Below are 16,014 nucleotides of genomic sequence, written 5' to 3' on the forward strand. Positions count from 1 at the left end.
GTCAGTTGCCATTAGAACGGTTTATGGGATGTTACTTTCTTTACGTCTACTTAAATAGATATTTAAAAAAGTTTAAGGTTATTCGTCCATTAAGAAATTGTTTCTTTCCATTTTAAAGTTTCATTAATTTATCTCAATCAACATAATTCGTCGAATCCTTCAAATAAATATTGTAATTCCGCGAACGACGAAGACAAATGGCGTCCAGTTTTCGTGTACCAAATATCTTCTCCTTTCCACCCACGAACCTACAAGATTCTCCGTCTTTGTCCATTCGTGGAGTTCTCGCCGTTGGAGACTCGCCGATATTCATTCGTAAATATCTCAAAACGGCTTAATTTCGTGGCGCAGAGGTCGAATAAAATCTCGAGCCGGTGAAAAATGCAAAGTTTGGTCGGGGAAAGAAAAAGATGGAGACGATTGAGAGTACGTGTGCGTGTGTGCGTGTGTGTGTGTGTGAGGGACAGAAAGAGAGAGAAAGAGAAAGAGACAGAAAGTGAGAAAGAGAGAGAGAGAGAAAGAGCTGAAAAGAAATAGAAAAGAAGGAGAAAAGAAGACACAGCATCCTCCATCGTCATCCATGGACACTCTTCTTCTTCTTCTTCTTCTTATTATGCTTCTTCTGAGTATGATAAGGAGTGGGAGAAAGTATTCGTGTTACTCGTCCCATCAATATCAGCTTCTCTCTCTCTCTCTCACACTCTCTTTCTCTCTCTCTCACTCTCTTTCCCTCTTTATATATAGGTATATATATATATATATATATATATATATATATATATATATATATGCATATATGAGAGAAAAATTTTCGACGATAACTCTGAAATTCGTTTCGCATTGACGATTTATGAGACTAATCCTCGCACTTTTCTTATCCCCGTTGGTCCAGGTATCTAAGGCCGGATCACATTTTATTGAAAAGGGCAACGAATCAAAGGATGCCTTGTCCCTGAATTTAGAAAATTTTGTAGACCTCCTGTTTGAAAAAGCGAGGAGCAATTTTTATCGTGAAATTAATGCGATTGTTAAATATTCCAGCAAACTGGGATCGGTAGTGATGGAAAGAGAAATTAATATTCGAACGATAACGATGATGTCTCGTATCGTTCAGAATTCTATCGTTCGTAAGGCAAATTACATTTCCCATCTTAAAGCGCTTTATCATTTGTTTATTAGTCCGGTTACTTCTTTGTAGATAATTATTTTTTAACGATATGACGACATGCATGCATCCTTCTACGGCACGAAACACGCGTCCGGTTTAATAAAGTTAGCATCAATTAAAAGATAATATGTATACACCTAAATTCCTTAATAATAATTATTATCTATTAATTATCATTCTAAGTGCGAATCTAGTATCGTCCATTACCTCACGTAACGTCGAAAATCTGTTATTAATAATAACGAAAGAAATAAAACAAAAAAAAAATTATAAGAAAATAAAATTATATAATTGAAATAAATTAAAAATTTATTATTAACTTTCAATCGATTTCTTTTGTCAAAAAAATAGCGTTATATAAAGAAACGACAAAAATGTTTTCGATATTATTGAACGGAAGTTATTAATGATAATTTTATGTTATTTCTGAATAATTATTGTAACAGGCATCCTAAAGAATTCGCGATTAAATCTACTCGACTAATTTAAATAAGATATCTCAATGCTATAATGATGTTAACGTTTACGTTTAGTTAAATAATTTTATATAGAACTTGTTTTTCGTCGAATCGAACGGAGTATGAGAATTATTCAAGGTTACACTTTACCTTTCTCTCGATATTAAATAAATACAAAATATTTTGTTTTCTCTAACGAGCCAAGTTTCATTCGCAATAAAATCTATGGTATTATAAGCGTGTTATAGCGATCGATGATTAATATATATTTACTAATCCAAATGGAAATTCGAGATTCTGAAAGTATCCGGTATGTTGACTCAGTGCTCTCCTCGATGAGTTCATTTCGTAAATTATACGGTAATTAGAAGGAGAAAAGAAAAGTAAACAATTATTACAGCATTTGCGTTATAATGGTAGCCGAAATTGTGTAGATGTAAAGATATACTCATATACGATCATACATATTTACTTTATATATCGTGTAGGACGAAAATATATTATGGCGGCGCTAGCACGCAACCATATAAATCTTCCTTATAGCGAGGTAGGATTACGCGTTTGGTGCTAGGCTATGTGCTACGTAGCTCTTTGCGTACCTACGTAAGTATGGACAGCAGTCATTGACGCGCTAGCGCCGTCTGGTAGCTCTCAAGTTGCGCATATTATATATTTACGTGGCATCACGTATAACTTATGTATGTATATGTATATATATATATATATATATATATATATATATGTACGTACGGCTCACAACACTTGGAATGCCTGGTACCGAACGTGTTATACCATTCCTCTTGATCATCCTGGATCAAATGAGCCACCCAACTTTGACGCTCATAAAGAGAGCACCGAGTTGTGCCAATCTCTGTTTATAAACATTTTCTTTTGACCGTACCGATCATCTTCTTCGTACGAACGATATGACATTGATTAGAGTCATTTCTGTTTAAAAATCCAATCGTTATCGATCGATATATTATATACATACATACATACATACATACACTACCGAGAAAGAGATGAAAACTTTATATAGAAATAACATGTCTAATTAATATTTAAAAGACCAAGAACGAATATGGTTTTTAATCTCTCTCGCAAGAAATGACAATGGACGCGTTGTTGAAAAATCACTTTATTGTTTTTGACCACGTTCCTCGTCCTACAGAGAGGAACCAAAATCGCTATGGAAACAAGTACCAGGCACGTGGTTGACATTTAATTGCTTCTTTAGATTTACGAGACGATTTGGGTTCGCTGTTGGCTTCAAGTGTGCATGCGCATACACGCATACTACATCCTCGCAAAGAATCTCTATCTGTCTCTTTCTCTGTCTTTCATAAGTACTCACTTACTTACTTACTTACTTACTTCTATAGCCGACGACTATTCCTGCGAGCTCGAAACAAATGACTGTCCAGTTCACTCGCACTGTCTGCCACTTATTCTTGCTCCCACCAACGAATCCTTACTAAACTTTACTACTCGCAAAATATCGCTAACTTATTTCTTGGAATCTCACTTATCTGCGAGATGTAAGTCCAAGAATATGTAATAATAATATTAACCAATCGAAAATTAGCACGCTTCCTGCTGTTAATTTATATAAATCGAGATTGCCTTCTGTCGTATCACGGGGTAAAATCCATTAAACTTTGATACATTAAGAAAGTACGTAAGTATATGTATAAGATTTGTAATGTTACTGCAACTTCAGAAAAAAAAAAGAAAGAAGCAAAAAAAAAAATGAAAAAAAAAAAAAGAAAAAAAAAACAAGTAGAAGCGTGTCTGCTGTATGTAGATGTAAGATCTAAAAACGTTATATGTTTTCTAATTCGGTTAAATTGACCGAACGATAATAAAGGAACTATAATAAATTCTGTATAAATAACGAGAGGCATTATTTATCCTTGGCTTGTGCAACCATCTCGTTGAAATGGAAGCAAGATCAAAAGCGATTACAAATCGAACTTAAGTTCTTGAAGAAATTTAATCATCGCAAAAAGATATTTCGACGTCAAGCGATCGAAGTATATTCGTAAGGAGATGAGAGCACGGTGGCCGAACTGACGCTGACGTTAACCATCGAGAAAGCGATTTATCGGCACTCCGTTTATCAGGCATAGGGTGGCACAGAAAATCGATGTACGTAGCTAAGTAACTGGAACGCGAAGACGGCAAGGGTGTGTCCTCGAGGGAGAACGTGCAACCCTAAGTCTTTTCTGTCTGTCAGTGGAAAAAAAAAAAAAGGAAAACAAAAAAGGATACTAGTATAAAATTCACTGCTACCTGTTATTTCTCGCGACGAAGAAAAAAAACATTTTTTTTCCCTTAGTTTCTGTATTATTTTTTCTATTATTATTTTCTCTTTTTTCTTTTTTTTGTTTTTTTCTTTTTTTTGTTTTTTTCTTTCTTTTTTTTTAGTAGATCGATGAATCATTCGAAAAAAGAGATGATTTTACAAATTGACATCAAATAAAGTCAAATGGATCTTAATGGCAAGATGGTAACGATCCGATGTTACAAAGAAAGGAACAATGTATCTGAACGACGAGTATGAAAAATCGCATGGCCTTTGAAAAGAGAAAGAAAAAGAGAAAAAGAGAAAGGAGTAGAAGGAGTAGAGAGAGAAAGAGAGAGAGAGAGAGAGAGAAAGAGAGAGAGACAGAGATAGAAGTAATGGAATGTGAGTGGTTGGGAGGGTGGCAACGCGGTGGAACAAACTTCCTCAATATCCTTGTCTACTTCGCGAGAGCGGGCAGGCCGCGTGTGGCGAGCGAAGCAGATATTAAACTTAATATACGGCCGCAATTAGGCGCAGGCCTTCGCCCTCCGCAGTTACACGCTCTCCTTCTCTTATACTCGTTTGGCTTCTCCTAGTACGTTTGTATTTACCACTGCGTGAGTGGTTCGCTCGGTGTGCGTATCTCGTGCGAATACAAAATCACGCGTCGTCTTTGTGTATGTATATATATATATATATATATATATATATATATATCTTCTTCGCATCTAACACGACTTCATCTTAAATCATTCGACCGAACGCGTCGAGCTAATTAACCACGAGAGCGTCCATGCAAGAGTAGTACTTAATTGGATCGAATTTTTTTTTAGAGTCGGATGAGAGTGACGAAAGTCTTTTCGATCTGACCGAAAAAGAATTCTTCTTCGATGATTCGATCGTCGAGACGATCGTTAACGAATCCCCCCCCCTCTTCCCTCCTTTTCTACCTACAAAACCAGCCAACGTGCTGCGGCATTTTATTATCAGACGAGAAGACAATAAGATATGAAGATTTTTATTTATGTCAGCGGATAAGTAATGAAACAGAAAAAGAGAAAAGAAAAAAAAAGGGAAGAAAAGAAAAGAAAAGAAAAAATCGAAAGCAAGGAAAAACCGTGTCGAACACTGCAAGATAATTAACAAACCTTAACCAATCAAGGGGTAACGATCGTTAACGTTATACGGATCTTCATTGTTAAAATGAATGATCGACGATAAATAGAAAAATATTTTCGAGACAGAGTGAAAAAGAGAGAGAGAGAGAGAGAGAGAGAGAGAGAGAGAAATGATGCGTTCGATGACCGAGCTTTTCTCTCTATCTCTCGGATATTTTATCAATTAACTCGTGATTCAAGTCTGCTCGAACAGACTTTCAGAGCTAATGATCCCTATTTATGTCTGATACGTTTCTTTATATCAAGTCGCTGATGCAAAAATAAAAAACAACGCAAAACACGAACGTTTATGAATTATGATAATAAATGATCGATAAGTTGAATCAAATTGCGCTTTGGAAAAATCTGTCTTTTTTGAATGGAATTATTTGGAATTGATACTTTCGCGATTCGAACAATAAGGTACCAAAATTTTTTTCAAAATAATATTTTACGTTTAAAGCGACATTCTATTGGAGGGGAAGGAGGAGGTTAGAGAGGAGACGCGGAGGAGAACGATAATGTAATTGCAAAAATAGTCTCTCTCTCTAATAGAGATAGGTATATATTGTCGCAAAATGTAGTGATATATATATATATATATATATATATATATATATATATATATACCGAGAAGCATTAGAGTACTTTATCCCACAGAAATTTTTGATAATGCTTACGGCGGCACTTCGTCAATGGCCGCCAACGGATATTTATGGCGAATGAAATGGCCGCAATCAGGTTCACCGGTTTTCGAAGACCGACGAGAACTCGCTGGAAAAGAAGATGAGGAGTGAGAATGAGAAAGAATGAAAGGGTGAAAGAGAAAGACAGAGAGAGAGAGAGAGAGAGAGAGAGAGAGAGAGAGAAAGAATGGAGAGGGGAAAGCTGCAACGAAGGGTTTTCGAGCTCTCTGCCTCGACTTGCCCCTGCGTGATGTGCCGCCAGCAGGATGGAATGGTTCCCCTCCGGTTGCCAAGGTAACGTATGGCGCACCCTTCGAGTTTCAACTACCACCTCGTACTGCTGCAGCGGTCCCGTTTCTATGTGCGTATGTTTCTGTGTGCGTAACTATATGTATATGTTTCGAGATCGTGCGCACGTTGCCCCCGAAAAAGCATCTACCGACGCACGCGCTGAATTTTGTGCGAGCCTACACACATAGATACATGCATATACATATATATACGAAAGATATGTACACTCTCTCTCTCTCTCTCTCTCCCTCTCTCTCTCTCTGTCTCTCTTTCTATTTCTTTTCTCTTTCTTTCTCTTTCTCTCTCGTTCTTCGTGGACCACACTGTTGGGAACGGCCATGCTGAATTCAATATCAGCATTCTCTGCATTCTCTCGAAATTTTCTCCTTCGCTCTGAACGATATGTGCTTGATAGGTTACCCTGCATCAAGATCCGCGTATGGCTCTCACCATCGAAGGCTTCATCGCCAAGAGGAAGGATACTTCGAGAGTACCAAGGGAACTCCGAGAATTCGCCTTCTCTCGAGTAGTATCGAATTTACTTTTTTTGTTTTTGTTTGTTTGTTTCTTTTTTTTTTTTTTTTTTTTTTTTTTAAATAACGATCGAGAAGTAGGGATTTTATCCTTTTCCTTACCTCTTTCGCGAATCTCCCACGAATAAGGAGTTCGATATTATGCGACATTTGGTGAGATTTGATGTGACAATTTTTAAAATGCATGCTTAAGATACATGTTGAAATTTGTTGATGATACGTGAAAATTTTTATACTGTATTTAACATACTCAATTCAACTAAAATAATATCGATCAGATATATATATAGGTTGCTATTTGCATTATAGTATTATCTATATAGCGTTATTTATGATTTATGCGATCAATTCTCGACGCTCATAAATCATCAAAGATTTAACGATTGATATAAAATTTTGATAGCTTATGTTTTCTTCTTTCCTCTCTTTTTTTTTCTCTCCCTTCTTTTCTTTTTCTTTTTTTTTTATTAGTATCAGATTTTGTTCGATAAAATCTACGCGACGATTTATTTACTCATTATTCATGTTTTATGTGCGAAGAAACGTACATTGACTCACAAATAAATCGGCTTTTATCGACGACGGATCTTTGAAAGCGTGTAATGCGAGGAACGCGTCAAGTGATAAAAGAGGTGTATCGTTGTGATTGTAAGAAAGAAATGATGTACTTTATCGGACGCATAAAATCTGACGTTTTCATTTTAAAAATCGTGCCTATTTATTTTTCTAGTGCCTTAAAATGTTAAGGTCAAGGGAAAAATCCTTTTCCCTTTTTAGTTTCAAGGGAACTAATCATACGTCACGTATATCTTCGCTTATGCCATTGTCTACGATGTCTACGATCGTTGTGACATACATCAGAACTGATCCATACATACAAGAAACATAGAAAAAGACAATAAGTGAATAAGAGAAAGAGAAACAGAGAGAAAGACAGGGGCGAGCGGGCGATCGGTGCGGGGGGGGGGGTGTTTGGTGGTAGAGGAAAGTAAAAAATGAAATGGTAAAGAATGCTCGTCACGACAGCAACGATCTGTCGACTTTGTTGAATTATCCGTCCGATAGCATACGTGTCCTCGCTACTCAAATATTCCATTATCGTTGAAAATTTATAAGACCATTAAAAAGAGAATCCACGATGTGTTCATTCCGGCTTCGTAAAAATTTATGATTTCTCGCATTTTCACACACGATCTCATGGGATATTCGAATGGTTATTTCGAATTGTGTGTGATTGGAATACTGATGATAATCGATGTCGATAGTCTTCCTGCGATTACTTTCGTCGATCGTTCGTTTATGACTCGCGTATTATGAGGGTGTTCGACGATAAGAATGCGAAAAATGAAGAAGGAAACTTGTCATATAATCTCAATTACAATAAAATCGTTTTAAATTATTCTATTCCTTCGTTTTTGATTAATTGGAGTGATAAATAAAATTTATTTTTTTGCCTCTTTCTTTTGCTTTTTTCTCTTCTTTTTCTTCTTTTTTTTTTTTTTTCGTTTATTTGATTCGATCAATAAAAATTACGATAGAAGTTGGGTGGGCACTTGCACGATTAAAACAATTTTTCTAAACAAGTACCTAGTCGATTGCTCATTGGCGTCGAATATCTATCTATTCACGTGTATACTTGCATTTCGATAACTAACCAACAAATACCATAAAAAAATTCAGAGTCGTTTTTTTTTGACGAGCCTACGTTTATGGCTTTGACTTACCGAGGGAAAGTCAGAGGGCAAAAAAAGGGACACTTTCAAGAAAAGGGTTTTCGACTTCCTCTCCGACAATGGGAAAAAAGCTAAAGACTCGAACTTTCTTTTTTAGGGCTCTCACTTCTCCTTTTCTTTTTTTCTCTTTTTTTTTCTTTTTTTTTTTTTTAGCCGTACTCCTTCAACCCCTGCAATAAAGCAGCCATTCGGAGATAGTATATTTCTTTTTTTTTTTCCACAAGGAGAAAGCGAGGAAGGAGAGAGTTAAGATTTGTGACTAACGTCAGGATGACAGGGTCGGTCAGTCAAGAAGGAAAAGTCGCAAACTTTCCTGATGAGAGATACCCAAGGAGATCCATGAGATCTCTCATGCGACATTTTATAGCGGTCTTTGCTCTTTAACTTCTTGTTCAAAGATAAGTCGAGTTGATTTGATATAGCGTACAGATAAACACTCTGATTGCAACCTCGAAGAAAAAGAAAAAGAAAAAAAAGAGAAAGAGAAAAGAAAAGTAAAAAAAAAAAAAAAAAGAGCGTATTGTAAGTGAAATAAAATGCGGAATAAATGGAACGATAGGAGAACATTTATATATAAAAAAAAAAAAATTAAAGACGATCGTAATTATTATTTTCCAGGTCCAAACGGTTGTCCGAGGCGCCGTGGCAGGCAAACGTACACGCGATTTCAAACGTTGGAGCTCGAGAAGGAGTTCCACTTCAACCATTACCTAACGCGACGGCGGCGAATAGAAATCGCGCATGCCCTCTGTCTGACGGAAAGGCAGATTAAAATCTGGTTTCAGAATCGCCGTATGAAGCTGAAAAAGGAACTTAGGGCGGTAAAGGAGATCAACGAGCAGGCGAGACGAGAACGAGAGGAGCAAGACATGATGAAGAAGCAGCAGGCAGAGAAACAGGCGAAGATGCAGCAGGAGCAACAAAATGCCGCTCTACAGCATCAACAGCAACATCATGTAAGCGGTCTGGACAAGTCGCAGAGCGATCTACTCAAGGCGGTTAGTAAGGTGCCAACATAGGAGACCTTGCTGAACCGACTCTCTTTCTTTTAAAGGAAGAAACTAGAGACTGAAGCGACCTGGACGGATACGCCTACGAAAACGAGCGGACGGCTGGTAAGCGGACGGCTTCTTCCTCGCCTTCCTCCTCATCCTCCATTATAACTACCTTCTATTCCTCAAACTTCTTCATCGCTTCGTTAAGAGGAAGGAACAATGAAGGAAGGAAAGAAGGAAGCTTGGCTATGGATCCTGTGGACATCGAGAGCGTAGAACGAAGAAGAAGATAGGATTCGCCTCGTCGGATATATCCACCCTCCCCACCCCCTCACCTACCCCACCTTTTATTCCTCTTTTTCCTATTTACATTCTTATTATTCCTTCCCTCATATTCCTTCGATCCATAACCCATAGACCCAACGAGGAAAGGCAGCGAGGTAGACGTTACGCTAACATAGTAGAAATATCGAAAAACGCATCGAAGTCTCGATTCACATGTACTTACTTACTTACTCGATGACCGGCCACCAAGCTTCCCTTTGCAAATAAGGAGAATGGCGATCGGGATATAGGCTGGTCACTGACTGATTCCTAGAACGTATAACGTGTATTTGTTAAATCGGCGAGCGTGATCGACGGATATAAAGGATGACGGCCTTCCTCAAGAGGACGAAAATATGTAATGGCTCCCAAACAAAGCCGATACTCGGCGAGACGCGAAAGAGAAAGTGGCGGGGGTTGGGGAATGACAAAAGGGTCGATCGTGAAAACAGAGAGAGAGAGAGAGAGAGAGAGAGAGAGGGAGAGGAAAGAGCGAGAGAGATAAACGAAAGTTTTTGACTCGAAAGGAACGATTAGGCTTTGACCTTCGTATATCGAACAGAACACACGAAACTACCATCGGAGGTCGACCGAACACTCATTTTCAACGTGCTCCATGTTTATACTTGGCTAAATGCTAAAAGGTTAGACAGGATATTTCTCTATGACTTCTCTCATTCTCTCTCTGTTCTTCGGATAGATCGCATCGAGGAAGTTGGAGCAACGAACCTAAGCGCTTGCGAAAATTTTGGACAGCTCGCTAACGCTTCTCTACTTCCGGTATTCGTTAGGTATTATTATTATTAAATATTAATTATTAATTATTAATTATTATTATTATTATTATTATTATTATTATTATTATTATTATTATTATTATTATTATTATTATTATTATTATTATTATTTTGCGTCTTTCAAAAAGATTTCATCGTTTGTTGCTCGTCACAGAATGAATTGATCAATCGCGATAAATTCTCGCTATTGTTGTTTCGGAGCTCGCTTTTGCGTATTGTATATCTATCTATATATATGTATATATATATATATATATATATATATATATATATATATGTATATATATATATATGTATTTATTTTTTTTTTCTTTCTTTCCTTTTTTCTCAACGACGGCGAAGAAAAAAGTGAGAAGAGAAAATAAAATATATACAGGATAAACACGAACGGGACGACGACGACGTCGAAGACGCGCGCGGCGGAAGGAACGCGACAGACGACTCGGCAGCTACTATTGACGTTAATAATATTATTATTAATTATTATTAATTAATTAATTATTATTATTAATATTATTATTATTATTATTATTATTATTATCATTATTATTACTATTATTATTATAGTTATTATTATTATTATTATTATTATTATTATTATTATTATTATTATTATTATTATTATTGTACTATTATTATTATTATTATTATTGTTGTACCGTTCACAATATTGTTTCTCGATGAAGACATAGTCTCGTCGAAAAATTTTTATTTTTTTACGAGCATCGCATCGAAGGTCGTTAAATTTTCTATAGAAATTGTTAGGTTTCCTCTTATTAATTTTCTTTTATTCGAGTTATCATACGTTAGAAATGTTATCGGCTCTTCGAACATGTCGTTCGTTAAAGTCGTGAGATCTTTATTTTAGTTACGCGACTTATATGCGTTGAGAGATTTTTATTGGATGAAACAACAAGAACCGGTAATTCTTGCCATATCGCAAACGATATCGATATATTTACGTGCGAGATAGTTATCTCGAGAAAGCGAGATGCTATGTTTTAATTTTTCTTTCTTTTTTTTTATCTTTTTCTTAATTTTATTTCGTATTTTTATTTTTTTATTTTATTTCCTTTTTTTTTGTCTTTTTTTTTTTTTTTTTTTTTTTTTTCTTTTAATTCTATTAAACTTGAAACGTTGAAAATTTATATGATTTTCTATAAAGTTCGAATGGTTGATCGGTCGGTCGGTGCAATGTCGTTCGGTTTTTTTCCTTTTTTTTTTTTTAATTTTTTTGCTATTTTCCGCGTTCCTTCTCTTTTCCAATCTTCGGCTTCTTCTTTTTCGCAGAACTTAATACGAACTTTGAACCGATATAGAAATATATGTATGGAGTTGAAACAATTATTAAAAAGAAGAAAAAAAAAACGAAAAAAGAAAAAACAAAAAAAAAGAAAGAAAGAAAGAAAGAAAAAAAGTAAAGAAGAAAAAAAGGCGCGCACATGCACCGTAAAAGAATATGCGGAGCAAGCGAGTAAAGAAGAATCTCACCGGACGAGTATCTCACTCTTAGTACATTAAATACGTAATTTGGTGTCAGGGTAGACCTTTCCATAGTTATATAGAATCCCGTTGTTGGTATTACATACTTAACAATTAGATTATTCGTAAAGAAGCGAGGAAATGTTATGCGAATGAAAGAGAGCGATCGAGCGAGCGAATGAACGAAAGAGAGAGAAAGAGAGAGAGAGAGAAAGAGAAAGAAAGAGAGGGAGAAAAAGAGAGAGAGAGAGAGAGAGAGAGTGAGAGAGAGACAGAGAGTGAGAGTATGCGAAATAAATAAAGAGACAGCGTTAAGCGAAATTAAGCAACTTGAAATTATATAGTATAAAAATTAATGCATATTATTTTTCTCTCATCCTCCTTGAGCCCCAGTGCCGCTTGCCATACTTAAATCCTGACCGCGATTCGTATTTACTTTATCTATCAATCGTCCCGCGCGTAGTATAGCAAAAGTATAGCATATGGATTTTTAAAAATGTGATGCGATCGTAAGTGTATGTTTCGGAGACCTTTAAACAAATAAAAAAATAAAGAAACGTCGATAATCGTCCGATTTGGAGTATATATATATATATATATATATATATATATATATATATGTATGTATGTATGTATGTATGTATACATATAATATCTATATTTATTACGATACCATTAAATATTATTACGAATCGTGGAAGAGTCAATGATATACGTAAAGTTGTAGAGAAAGAAAAAGAATGATGAAATACTATAGAAACACGCATAGGCATAATTGCATACCGCCATAATTACGTACATATACGTAAACTAAAACAACTAATAAAAAATATTTCTTCAAAAGTCAGGATGTATCGTACGCGGCGCATTGTAAGAAATGATAACAACGTAAAGCCATATTGTACACAGTACCGTATTATATATAAAAATATATATTATATTAAAAGTAATAGGTATGTTATTATATATATATATATATATATATATATATATATATATATAAATATATATGAAAAAAGAAACCGAAAAAACCTATCAGACACACCTAAATACATACCTATATAAATATACACCAAGAAATTTTGATAGAGCGATAACGTTTTAGAATACGTATATATGAAATGTACGTAATTAAAAAAAAATAAATAACGCGACCGTTAATTCGACAAACCGTACGAATGGATGTTGAAAAATAAAAATAAAAATAAAAGTAAAAATAAAAATAAAAATAACCGAGGCCGAATACGCGCTGGTGACTCTTTTAACGATAAAAAAAAAAGAAAAGAAAAAAAAAAAGAAAAAAGAAGAATAAAGATGAGAAAGAGGAAAGGAAAGCGAGGAGATATTAAAAAAAAAAAAAAAAAAAAAAAAAAAAAGAAACGAGAAAAGAAATATGAACAGACATGCGTATACAAAGAAGAGACATGCGTATCCATTCACATACACAGGATAACGGAGGTGAGGCCGCGTTTTTATTACTATTCTACCGCTGATTATCTTAAAGCTAAACTAATAATTATAAATATTATCTTGTACGTAACGTTTAACGATTAAGCTTGCGCATGCGAGTTCGTGAAGACGATGTTACTTCTCAGACGATGAAAATATCTCTCCGCGCATAGCGAAACGCGCATACCGCAATCCATAAAAACAGAAAGAAACAGAAAGAAAGAAAGAAAGAAAGAAAGAAAGAAAGAAAGGAAGGAAAGAAGATAGAAAGATAAAAAAGAAAAGAGAGAAATAGATAGATACGTAGAAAGATTCAAACACATAGGCTGGACATATGCGTATGTAAATAAATGAATAAAAAGATACAAAAAGAAGCCACACATACAAAGAAAGAGAGAGAGAGAGTGAGAGAGAGAGAGAGAGAGAGAACGGAAGAGAGAAATGTAAAATATGCGCGTATTGAAAATATGCATGGGCGTCGACTAGATTGGATTTCTCAATTGGAAATTCGTTCGAACTAATCTATCCTTCTTCTAATCCTTACTTTTTCTCTACGTTTTACGTAACATTACATGAACGAGTGAAAGCTGTGTCGTGACGTGACGTGAAGAAAAAGAAAAAGAAAAAGAAGAAGAAGAAGAAGAAGAAGAAAAAAAAAAGAGAAAAAGAAAAGATAAAAGAAAAAGGTTCGAACGAATTCCACGAGAAATCCTTAAGGCCGATCATGGCGTTCCTCCTCTTTCGCGCATCCTCAACGCACATAAATAAACCAATTACTATTGTACGTAGTCGTATATCGGTTCCGCACAAGCCACTACTATCAAGTCACCCTTGATTATAAAACATTCATCCCTCTTTAAATTTGCTCGAGCTGATATTAAGAGGATACGGCGCTTTTTCTTTTTATTCTTTTTTTTTTTTTTTTAGATATTTCGGTTATTTATTTCGCATAAGGCCTCTACATATTAGAATCCTTTCGTTTCTTCCGTCGTACCGTCAGAGAGAGAGAGAGAGAGAGAGAGAGAGAGAGAGAGAAAGAGAGGGAGCCAGACAGAGAGAAAGAGAGAGAAAGAGAGAGAGAGAAGATATGAGAAACGTGATAGTAGATAGGAATTTACTTTCGCTAGGATCGTATACGGATTTAACGAGAATAAAAGAGAGGGAGAGAGAGAGAGAGAGAGAGAGATAGAAAGAGAGAGAGGGGGGGAAGGAGTAAAAATATTGTTAAAGGAAGTAAACGAGTCGATGTGAAAGAACGTACGCGACGTTATTGTAACTATTTGTAGAAAAGCTTTACATACTTACGACTTATTATTGACTATTATTATTATTATTATTATTATTATTATTATTATTATTATTATTATTATTATTATTATTATTATATATTATTAATATTATTATTATTAATTATTATTATTTTTATTATTATTATTATTATTACTATTATTTTTATCATTATTAATTATTAATTATTATTATTATAATTATTATTATTATTATTATTATTATTATTATTGTCATTATCGTTATTGTCATCACTATCATAATCATCATTATCATCAGCCTCATCATTATCATAGTTAAGTTTTCACGTTGTAAACCGATTAGTATCGTTATATTCTTGATAACGCTCAGCAGGAAGTAACTGCGGCAGCGGCGCCGATACGTCCGACAAATTAGGGATATACGTAATAACGCGTAACAATATATATATATATATACATATATATATATATATATATATATATATATATATGTATATGTATATAGTTATTATTATTATTATTATTCTAATGATAATTAGCACGAAAAATTTGTACAGATAAAAGAAGGCGAAATATCTTGACCGCGGTCACGGTAGTTTCTACTTATTACAATTAAGTCTCTTAATTGTTATTAGCGGTAACGATAATATCGGTACATAGATGCGTACATATACGTGCGAGGGAAGAACGAAAAGAATAAAGGAACGATAAGAAGGATAAGAAGAATAAAGAAGGAGAGAGGAGACGACGATGCTGACAATGGCGCCTCCGGTTTGGTTACGACGATCGATTTTGAGAGTAGTACCGACGAATGAGTGGAAGTGTTCTCTTTTCTCTTCTTTGTTTTTGTATAAGTGTGTTTGCGTGTGCATTTGTGTGTGTGTGTGTGTGTTTGTGTATATGTATGTGTGCTGCATACGCTAGCGTGCGCATGTGTGTGCGCGCATATATATATATATGTGTGTGTGTGTGTATTTTGTTCGTTCCTTGACGTTCGTTCGACACACATGCTCGCTTTAATACGTTCTCCGTCCTTATTTGAAAATTTTCAACGAAAGCTTATCATTGAAAACACTCCACGTAAAAGCGTTCGAGTATGCATCGATCTTTCGTCTCGTTCTCAAATCCTTCTTTGGTTATCGCTAACCATCGTATCGGTAGAGGAGAGAAGAGATGTAGATGGGAAACTTTAGGTTACAAAAATGAAAAAGGAAAAAAGGAAAAAAAAAATGAAGAAAAGAAAGAAAAAAAAAAATAACGTGCGCGCGCCGTCCACTTGCAAAGAATAATGAAAGATAAATAAAATAAAATAAAATAAAATAAAATAAAATAAAATAAAATAAAATAAAATAAAATACAAGTAAAAAAAGAAAATAATAATAA

The 16,014-nt window shown here is 35.0% G+C and overlaps 2 protein-coding genes across 3 annotated transcripts in view; both read left to right on the forward strand.

The window, feature by feature from the left end:
- Positions 1-10,937, forward strand: part of LOC124425099 (homeobox protein abdominal-A homolog) — a 31,810-nt gene extending 20,873 nt beyond the window's left edge. Inside the window, exons 3-4 of the mRNA XM_046964958.1 lie at positions 8,935-10,426; positions 10,775-10,937. Coding sequence (XP_046820914.1) covers positions 8,935-9,335 — 401 coding nt within the window. The 3' untranslated portion in view covers positions 9,336-10,426; positions 10,775-10,937. The remainder of the gene's footprint in view (positions 1-8,934; positions 10,427-10,774) is intronic.
- The window catches only part of LOC124425101 (homeotic protein ultrabithorax-like), a 487,023-nt gene that overhangs the window by 197,835 nt on the left and 273,174 nt on the right, over positions 1-16,014 (forward strand). The gene's annotated exons all lie outside the window — the stretch shown is intronic.

This window comes from Vespa crabro, chromosome 6 (genome assembly GCF_910589235.1).
Source record: "Vespa crabro chromosome 6, iyVesCrab1.2, whole genome shotgun sequence".
Taxonomy (NCBI): domain Eukaryota; kingdom Metazoa; phylum Arthropoda; class Insecta; order Hymenoptera; family Vespidae; genus Vespa; species Vespa crabro.